Source organism: Apteryx rowi, unplaced genomic scaffold (genome assembly GCF_003343035.1).
Source record: "Apteryx rowi isolate R43461 unplaced genomic scaffold, aptRow1 scaffold_539, whole genome shotgun sequence".
Classification (NCBI taxonomy): Eukaryota; Metazoa; Chordata; class Aves; order Apterygiformes; family Apterygidae; genus Apteryx; species Apteryx rowi.
Window position 1 is genome coordinate 296860 of NW_020450804.1, and position 10960 is coordinate 307819.

The 10960-nt window shown below is 38.4% G+C and overlaps 1 protein-coding gene across 1 annotated transcript in view; it reads left to right on the plus strand.

Annotated features, from left to right (window-relative positions):
• Positions 1–10453, plus strand: part of GABBR2 (gamma-aminobutyric acid type B receptor subunit 2) — a 286480-nt gene extending 276027 nt beyond the window's left edge. Inside the window, exons 17-18 of the mRNA XM_026081157.1 lie at positions 3635–3752; positions 10288–10453. Coding sequence (XP_025936942.1) covers positions 3635–3752; positions 10288–10453 — 284 coding nt within the window. The remainder of the gene's footprint in view (positions 1–3634; positions 3753–10287) is intronic.
• Positions 10454–10960: the final 507 nt, after the last annotated feature.

Here is a 10960-nt window from a genome sequence, read left to right on the forward strand (position 1 = left end):
CCAAACAACAGCAGTGTGAAAAACTACCATAGTTTTTTAAAAATCTACCCTCAGCTTTAAAGTTTTTCGGGGTTCTTTAGTAAATCAGCAACATTATCTCTGTCAGGTTTTTTTGTAAGTCATTATTACACCACAGTTACTTCCTTATGGAGCATAAAATATGTTTCCTAGCAAAGTGAAAACAGAGGAACTGAAAGATTTGGAGTGAACAGCAATTCTGACACCAGGCTGTAAGTCATCAGAGGAATTTTGCCATTAAAGCAGAGTGATGAAGAGGTTCAATAAAGCTTCATTGTACAGATTTCAACAAAACAAACTTCTAGGTAAAGAAATAGTTTCTAAAAACTTGGCAGACACTGCAGCAACTGTTAAGCCGGAGGGCTCATATACTTCAGTGAGATTCACATGGGGTTTTCTGCCTGTAGCTGAACAGTATTTGTTAACATGCATGATGTGTGAATGCCAATCCAGATAATTTTGACAGAACCAGGTTATGGAGTGATTATATGTATGCAGGACTAAAGGGAGAGTCACCTCTGGTGAAGAGAAAGACAAGCAGCTGGGAGCAGGGACCTCTTACTGAGCATCTCTGCAGCTGCAACAGGCTGTGTTCTTGCAGCTTAAAGCTTTGCAATTCAAAGTCATTTCTCAGCTGCAGACAGGCAGAGGTCCTGTGCTAAAGCCTTCTGTTTTTCACTGACAACAGGATAGAAAGGTTTTTTTTCTAATGAACTAATCAGTGATTGCCACATGAGGCACTTTAGATCTATTTGTCCTTTCTTCCTATGGTTTTGTGAATGGAAAGTGCTCAGGCATCACTTATTCAGACTTCTGAGTTCTTGTTTGAGGTCTAAGAAGGTGAAAATCACTTAGAAACTGCTTCTGCCTAATGTAAATTCAATTCTGAAGGTAGTTAGATCATTCCAACCTCAACCATTCTGTGATTCTGTGACTCCACCTTATTCAGCATCATCTGCAGTGGCAGACAGTTCCCTGAGAATGAAGGGCATTTTTAAAGTGGCATACTTAATGGTCAGTGAAAGAAAAGATGGGGAAGAAATGTTCAAGGCAATACTAAACTTCAAAGGAAATTGGAAAGTCAAATGTTTACCATTACAATTCATTCATTTTTTTTCACTTGTTCATGCATATAAAATCAGTTTCCTCCATTCTTAAGATTTTTAAATGCATATGATGATAGATGGTGTTTTTTCCTTTAAGCTCTAGCTCCTGAAAGCATATGACTAAGTAAGAATCTTAGTCTTCATTATTTAAATGAAAGATCAATAACAAAAAAAGAAAAAAGAAATAAGAAAAGATTCTTATTTCCATATCTGCAGGGCAAAAATCTAAGAACTCCTTTCCCGAAAAGCTAAAAGATAATAAATAAGAATTACCCAGGCACACAATGTACGATTTCTGTTTTACTTTAAACATGATCCCCTACCTTTCTGACACAGACCATCTCCTTCTTTCTCTCTCACAGTACAATTGAAAGCACAAGAAACCTCTTTAAGGACATACAACACAGATTAATCTATTTAATCATGGACTTCCGAAATCTAACAGTTGCATACTCCAGTCATTTGTTGAATAGCTGTATGTTCAATGGCCTTGTAAAAGGTTGCTTGTCCTGGCCAAAGGAACTGGAACTCTGGGACAGATGAATAATAGGCCTTTTCTCTCCCTAATTGCAAGAACTAGCCAAACTAATTTTATTCTGTATCATGAAGTCAGCTTTTTTCATTGTCAGCTTAGGTCAGCTAGGCTTTGAACATTGTTTTTAATCACAGAAATAAAAAGCTCTTTTCTACATATCTGTTTATAAACACCACAAGACTTTTATACAAATAGCTTTGTATAAAAGGCTCAATACACATAGAAAATAAAAACTGAACTCCTGTGACAGTAAATGCCACACCAGAAAACATCAGACTTCCCTGAGATGATAGACTTCATTGCTTTTTATCTTAACCACTGTCAGATTTGACTCCTTGCTCTCTTCCCTTCATATCTAAACCACTGCTGAATCCTATCATATCTTCATTTTAAACACTTCTCCTCTTCCTACAACTGAACTGCTTAGCTCTTGTTTCCTATCATTTTCTTGTCCCAGCAGAAGCAGCTTCATGTGTTCTGGTTGCCTCCTTCCTCATGTAGATCTTTGTCATCCATGCAAAAGAAGTGAAAAAAAAATCTTCTTTCCTACTCTTGAGCTGTAGTGATCTGCATGACTACACATTTCTGCATCCTCATCTATTCATTTTTTTCCAAGCTGTTTGTTACATTTGCACAGCAGAAAGTGAATCCTACAAAATAATATCAAGGATGACCTGGGAGGGTAACTATGCATGTTGGAGTTTGCCCTCAAAACATTCCTGTTTCTGCTTCTGCCTTCTTTCCTCACTTTTTGTTTCTCCTGCCCCTTTTGTCCCATAAGTAACCTTACTGTGTTCATTGATAATGTGGATATTCCTAGCATGCTGGGACCTGAACTCTATTTGTGGCTTCTATGTGTTAGTAGAACAGAAAAAGCAGATTCAACCTTCGATCCATTCTAGATTTTTAGGGCTACTTTCATTTTGTCTCAGATTAATTCCTGCTATTCCATCTCATGCCCATTTTTAAATTCTAATATTCCAATGTCCTTTTCCAATTTTTACCTTTGTGTCCTCTTCTGTATTGCCTTAGTGCCTAAAGCAATCACTGTTTCTGTGTCTATAGTAAATAAGTGCCTGTGAAAGATCTGGTAGCTGCTCTATACTAATTTGTGAAAACTGTGTGCTGTCCATATCAATAAGATGTTTTCAATATGACTTTGTTTGGCTTAACACAGCAGGAGACTTTGAAAAAGCAGGTGGGAACAGAAATGATCCTTAGTAAAGACAGGTTTTTTTAAATGTCTGTGTTTGCCCATTTTTCTCAGAGACTGAGGCCACAAATTTCAGCAGTTTACCATTGGCTCCCAGGGATCTGATGGAAATCAAGTCAGGCTACTTACAGGGAAAAGGCAGTCTTCTATGTTATCAGTATACATAAAAGAGAGCTTCTGGAGAAAGCTTAATGATATCATGATCTGTCCTTCCTATAGACAACCTGTTGGACCAGTGCTACTGATATGAACAAAATTCCCTTTCTAAATGATAGCAGAGGGATACTTCTGTAACTATCTTAATTGTTTATGTGATATGGGATTATGGGTTTTCTAGAGAAAGATTTAAATAAGATGGTTTTTTTCATACAGAAAGGTAACAATTTTTGAGTGCAAGATAATATGGTGGTGCAGTTGCAATAATTTTTTACACAGTTTAAGACTGGTGAGAGAGTGTGGTAGGGCTACATAGGGGTGAGCAACAAGATTAAAAAAAAAGGTAGAGGGGAAGAGAGCAAAGGAACAGAAACAGAGGTTTTGTCCATTTTCTATTTCTTCATGGTAGTTCTTATGAAAGAGTACATCACAAAAGTCATAAGAGTACCCCAGACTCACAGGGAAACCTGACATTTTATTGGAATAGAGGCACAAAGTGTTCCCTGTTGGAACTCTGAAGATCTAGGAAATTTTAAAAGGAAACAATTTTAAAATGTATTTTCATTTGGTCGTAGTAAAGTAAAACTGAATGTGTTGTCAATCTAGATGGTGAGAAAGCAATTTTGAAAAATCATCTTGATCAAAATCCACCAGCACAATGGGGCACAACAGACCCTTCCAGAGCAAGCAAAGATCCTATAGAAGATATCAACTCTCCAGAACAGTAAGTAGTACACTATTACATACTGGTATAGAAAGAGGAACCCCCACCTCACCCCCACGTATACATGTGCTTGCACACACATCTTCTATTGTTTTAGCCTTAAATTCCAGCCTGGACATTAGCTGTTTGCCTGATAAAATGTAAATCTTAATAATTACATTTCATTAAACTCATATTTTTCTCTCAAACATTTTAATGGAAAGACCTTCACTTTCATCCAGCCAGCCCTCATGCACAGACACAGCCTGAAACATCAGCAGTAGAAGATGTGAAAGCGGACTCATGAAGCTGTGGGCTGAAACTTTGTATTGCTCCTGCCTCTCTGCGTGCAGCTCACGATCCCCACCATGTTTAGAGGATATGCCCCACACAAAACTAACATATTTCTTTTTTCTTGTCAGAAACACCCATAGTGTGGTGTTTAAAGTTTCTGTAGAGAGTTAGGGGACAGGCTGTGCCCAGTATATGCCCAAGCCACCAATATATAAAGGAGAGAAGAGGATGCTCACATGTGCACATATGCATTATCACTATTATCAGCTGTCCCAAGTCCAAGCTAGACAGGTTCATGCTGTGCCCAGTCATCTATGGTCTCTTCTGATATTAAGTTAGCTGAGAAATAAAAACACCCTCAGGGCCTTTCAGTGTTACCAGAGCAGCTGTAGCTGAGTGAGACATAGGAAGGCCTGGACCAAGAAGCTTCCCTTAGAAACAATGCTGTGGCTACAAGGAGAGGCTGGCAAAAAAAACACTTGTTAGATTTATGGAGGAGAAAGAGTCTTATGGTATCAGCTTTGCTCTCCAGGAACCTATATAATAACTTCATATATTACCCTCTAACAGTTCAGCAGAGTGGGCCAGAGCCAAGGGAAGTATCATGCTTATTCGTCTCTAGAATAAGTCATTTCCCTAAGGTAGTGTAGTTAAACTGGTACCATTTTACAGTTTTGTGCTGGGTAATTTATAAGCTTATAATAAGTTAAATAAAATACTAGACTGAGTTGCATGTTACATCAGTGACAGCAAACTTGATTTCTGATGCCATTTATTGCCTCATGCAGGAAAATGCTGAGTTGTAACTTTGTCCTTGCACTCTTTCATAGCAAAAAAATAAAAATTAAAAAAAATAAAAAACCCACACACAATCGCTAATCCCTGTGCCCCCAGCCACACACATACGCAAAAGCCACCATTAGCTAAAATATCTGGTTCTTTCACAAAAACAGGGCACTCACTGAGAAAGTTCTGACTTAATTAGGTCAGCAAAGAGTGCTTTAATGCATGGTTATTAGGTATCTATCCTTTTCCAGCCCCCCTCTTGGAGGAAAAAAATGTAGTGTGAGTAGATGAATGCAGCCTCATCCACATGTGGCCCTCTTACATTACAAAACATACTAAGAAAAAAATAGACACTGAAATAATCCAAATCTCCTGATACAGGAGCTGTGTCATTTGTGTAAGTCAAGAGAGCTTCCTCTAGGCAGTAACTGATGGGAAGACTGAGATTTCCTAAAGGTCTTAAAGAGCATGTCAGTGCAGATCTAAGCAATCACTGACATTCACGGAAAGCAGTTAATAAAGTCCTGCTAAATCAAAACAGTGACATCCAGCACTTATACAGCTGTTACTGTGCCAGTTCCAAGGTTTAATGCCTTCCTTGCATTGACAGCTTGGGCACAGTGAACCCATGGAATGAAGTTTCATATAGAATATGAGGTTTCAGAAAGGAGACCATAGTAATCTTCGGGACTAGGGTTTTATGATTCTTTCTCTTTACAACAGTTGGTCCCTTTCCAAACTTTATGTTTTCTAAGAAAAAAATCCCTATTCATGAATACCCTGTTTTCCAAACTGTATGGCAGCACTTCTGACCTTCCATGGTTATTAAATCTATTATTTTTGTCAAGAATTAAAAACAGATTGCAGCTGTGTCTTCTCTGTCTCATTTCACTGTGTACATAGAACAGCTGAGGGAGAGGTAGTTACATAGTTTTCAGCTTTAACTGAATCTATTCATATTCAAGAACAAAAATCATAAAGCTGTTCATCTGAAAAATATTTCCTTTTTGTCACAAACCTATAAAAGGTGGACACTAAGATAGTAATTTGCCTGCAGAAGTGCTAGATCAAAAAGAATCACCCCAGCTTTCTCTTACTGTCCACACGAACAACTCTAGAAATCTGATATCTTCCAGTTTCAATATTCTTGTAGAGTACAGAGAAGAGTTCAACTGTGGATTTTTTTTCATTCCTTCTCACCATTACAGCTACATTTGATGAAGTGCAAGTGTGATTCCCTATCTTACACTGCATCTGAACTGAAGGCACAACTTCAGACTCATGAGTGCAGGAAGTTATTCTACATTTGTTTTGGGGTGCTATTTATATAATCTATATCAGAGTATGGAAAAAAAGTTTTTATTTTTCTGGAAGAACATAGCTAAAATTTAGAACCATTAACCTAAGAAAAATACAGTCTGTATAACTGCAGTGTAGCCTTAGATCATTCATGTAGATAACAACAAATCCCTTTGCCTCTTATTCCATTTCCTGCTGGGTAGGCTCTGATAGATTGTCCACAGTGCTGTTTAAAATTTGCCATACCCAGTCAAACCATCAGAGATGAGCAGCAACAATTAAGTGCTGTCCACTTTCTATCCTGTTCACACTGACCACATACTGTAAAACAATACTACTGACAGCAAACAAAGCAGTACTAGGGCTCAGGTGCTACGCTACAATTTTCCATGCTGCTTATTAGCATACTCCCTAACACAATTTTATTAACTAGCATTCTCAAAAATAATGCTCAGGCATGTGTAAACCCTGTTGGGGGAGGTTTTTTAGCTTCATGGATGCAAGTTGCACCATGCCAATCCATCTCATGTACAGAAAGCAGTCTGAACCAGTTTAGTTACATATATTTTGTTTCCCAGGCCAGACCAGGATATGGATGATGCAAAGACAATTTTTTAATTTTCTTAGGTGTGTCATCTGATGAGGCAGATCAGTATACTTTGTCCAGACATGTTACTTCAGTAAAAATTTTATCACTGCTCTATGCCAAGATATTAATCATGATACTATTTGTATTCCAGCTTGATAATGTCCTGCTTACTTATCCAAGGATCACAGCAGTCCACTTATCCGCACTGTGGCCACACAACCACATTCAGTAGGTTACCTAGTATAAACCTCTAGAGACATTTTCATTTTTGCAGCTTCATTCCTGCCTGTTGTCCCACATCACGAGAGCGACCTACAGAGTGAATTAGTTTTTGGCATTGTTAAAATTTATATTGTTCCCATTCTAACAACAACAATATGTAACAGTTTTCCAGATCTCTGAGTAAGAATGGTGATAGATACATCAGGACCCCACTAAAACCTGCCACTTTGGAAGAAAATTTCCTAATGTGGTTATTTCTGTTAATTTCAAAGCAGCCAGTCATTGTGTAACCTGTGTAATAGAAACTACCTTGATATGTTTTGAGCTAAAGCTCTACTTTTATCAGAATTTAAAAGACAGTCAAATACCCTGTTGGAGTCAATTATCTCAATTTTGTTAAACAAATATTCTTATCAAAAAGGTTGGTTATGACTGGATTATTGCACTAGAACCATGTACCTTGACATGAACATGCCTCTTTTATTCTGTTTCTTAACTAACTACAGTTCATATTGGTCTGTCTGTGATCCTACTCAGAACTGTTGTTAAAATAAGGGGACTTTGGAAAGGTTAATTTGCTTGGTAGCACAACATCTTGCTTTAATGTAGTCTTTTAGAACTTCTCCAGTTTTCCAGCAGTTGTTAAAAATCAATTTTAATGGTTTAAAGATGCAAAAGAAGTGCTCTCTGAATACTTAGCCAGTTTACACATTCCCACAAATCTTAAGACTTTTGATTCCAGAAGCAGTTGTTTCAGTCTCCCTGCTTACCAAATGGATCTCATCAATGTATCAGAAACTTACCCTGTTTTTGTAGCACAGAACCAAAATATTTATCAAATGCTTTGCCCCCACCTTGTAGCATCATGAGAAGTGTCCTCGTGTGCATGTACATTTGAAGTCAAGCTTTTATTGTACTTTTATTGATTCCTGACAAATGACATGTCTATGCAGAGTTGAGGATATATGCCTTATTCTAACACAGTGCCCTGACGAGTCACTGCTCTGTGTGCCACCACCTTTCCTTTCAGTCTCCAGCAGCAGTTTTAGCAAGCCATTACTGCTAACCATTCCCACACCAGCGTACCTGACCATATGTTTTGACATATCTTTATTGCATAGCCAGCCTGAAACAATCTGTATGCCATCATCTTGAAAAGCATTGACACAAATTGTGGGCAGAGGGAAGGGGGAAAGCAGTGATACTGGAGCAAAAAAAATCTCACACAGAGTTAGGCAAAATAGAAGATTTACTTCCACTTAAGTAGAAAATAGCAGTCGTCTTTGGATTCTGTTGAGCCTTTTTGTTTTGCTTTGTTTTTTCTCCCTAAGAGTTTTGCCTAAACTCTTAAATGTGTTCTACTCACCAGGCTACACTCCTCCACCTCAACTCCAGGAACAAGGTTTCCAAGTGAAAGTAAACTTTAAATATAGTTAAAGCATCCACTGCAGCCATCATTGGCATAGTCAATTAAACATGCATTGTCCATGGCGTGGCTAACCTTTACATGGATGGAAAAAAAAAAATCCCATTCACTCCATTACACAACTAGATTCTCTTGGAATAGCTTCAAATATCTCTTTAATGAAAAGTTCATAACAGTTGAACAAAATAAGCAGTTCCACTGGTGGGAAAATAAGCAGTTCCACTGGTGGGAAAATAAGCATGGGCAATTCTTTGTTTGACCCCGGAATGTGAGCCAGAATTACAACCTGCAGCACCAGGCTAATAAGAATCTAACACATGGAAACAGTGAGCCATGCCACCTCTGCACTCCTTGGGAACACAGCATGATTTTATTGATGCCACCAAAAAGAGTAGGGCACAGTGGTAAAATAACAATGAGTGGATTTTATTTAACTCCAGGGATGCATTGCTAGCAGTACAATGATAAATAGGAGTGGCTTATATTTCACCAAACTTTTAAATGGAGTTTGTGGGGGAAAAGAAAAAAAAAAAGGAAGAGTTTCCTGGTTCAGCAGACTACAATTATTTCCACCCCATCTCTGTATTTAACAAGCCTTCTGTAGTAGTGAAGAAAGTAAAGAGACATAGCATTAAATTTGCTTTATGCTTGAATTTGATAGTTATACTATGTGATCTCTGAGCAGTGCAATGGATGCCTTGGTAGCAGTCTCCACTTCCTAACACAAAGCAGAAAATAAATGAAATGTCATTTGAATCAGAAATGTTGTCAAAAGGCAAACTCTCGAACATACATTTCTTATAAGGGCCTGTCTACACACAGTGATTATGGCATCTTACAGGGAAATATAAATTTGAAACACTATTGTACTGATATGCCTTGCATGGACATTTTTCTTCTGAAATTAAAACACTGGTCTTCGGTTCAGACTTGTCACTTTGACATCTGTCTTCTCTTTAAAAAGTTCCTTCTCATTTCAAGAGTGAATGTTTCCAGATGGAGAGACAATCCTAGTATGATAGCAGCTTAATCACATCTCTTGCATTGACAAAATTGGATTTTGATTTTGTTGTAAAAATATATCCACAGTGTGGGAGTGACAATGCCCTTGTCTCAAGGGGTTGTCCTCTCCAGGGAAAAGGGGTTAGTTGGGCTCCCTGTGCTCATGGTTTAGCACTCCTTTAAAAAAAAAACACCCTACCAGTTATGCTGAGATCAATCTTCTAGGAAAATTGGATACAGAATATTGCTTTCCTAAATACTGACTTTTGGTATAAATAGGAGGTTATACTCCTTTCAGAGTGCTGATTAGGCAGTCCCGCAGCCTTGACTGCACGGACTTGAGCACATTCAGCATCTTATAAGCATCGACCTAAACTGCAAAGTGGAACAATTTTGAAAAAGCTGGTGATCTGAGTTCCTTCCCTCCATGCACAGGTATTTGCCTTAGCTGGAGTTGCAAAAAAGCCACCTTTAACATCCTTGTCCCAGAAGTGATGCATGGCTTAAAACTCAGCCTGTAACCTCATGCATTTCTATGCACTTAGCAACTGCTTTTCATGTGATAGATCACTTTGCAAGGAGGTTAAGCCATATGCCCTCATTGCAAATTTATTTTCCCTTTTTCCAGTATCAGCAGCTTAACATCCAATCTGAAAGTGCCTGAGAATTTCAAAAGGTTGTGGAATGCTGAGAATGTGCCATTAGATTCTCTTTTCTTGTCTAGCCTGTCAAAAAAAAAAAAAATCCCAAAAGGGAACTAAGGCAGTAGTGGCATAGCTCATCAGCAGCAAGTGTAATGCACTTGTCATTAACCCTCTCCATCACAGCAGCAGGCACAGAAAATCTTCTTGCAGCAACCTGCAGACATATCAAAGAGTATATTACATTTTCCTCTTGGCTAATGGTTCTCTTTCTTTGTCCCTCTCTCTCTCTCACAGCATACAGCGCCGGCTGTCCTTGCAGCTGCCCATTCTTCATCATGCCTATTTGCCATCCATAGGAGGAGTTGATGCTAGCTGTGCCAGTCCATGCATAAGCCCCAGTGCCAGTCCTCGGCACAGGCACGTGCCGTCATCCTTTCGAGTAATGGTTTCTGGGCTGTAGGAAGGGGAGATGAGTGCTTCCTGAACTGCTTTTAAGTACTCAATGACTGGACTAAATATCTGACATAGAACTGCTACAAACATATAACATTGGCTCTTACCACAGAGGAACTACTGCTGAGGCCATCATCACAGGAGTAGCAGTGTTACTCATGTGGGAAGGCAGTGGAGAGAGATACACAAGAATTTTGATCCATAGCCTTATTCATGAAGTTATTATTTCTTCACATGGAAGTCACTGAAAACGTTTCTTCCCAAATTCCTACCAGCAACAAGGAGTCTGGGAAATACAGATCTTGCAAAAAAGACACTAGGAAAAAAAACATTCAAATGTCATTGAGCATTATGTGGCTGCTGAGAATGTGCAATTCAATACTGTATCCATATAAGGAAAATACAGTGGTCAAGCTAAAACATATTTATTGAAATAGATGCACTTCATTTTTACAAGAGTTGTATTAAATTGCTGGAAACATTCTGCACTGGTTACTCTTGCTTGTTTTCAATT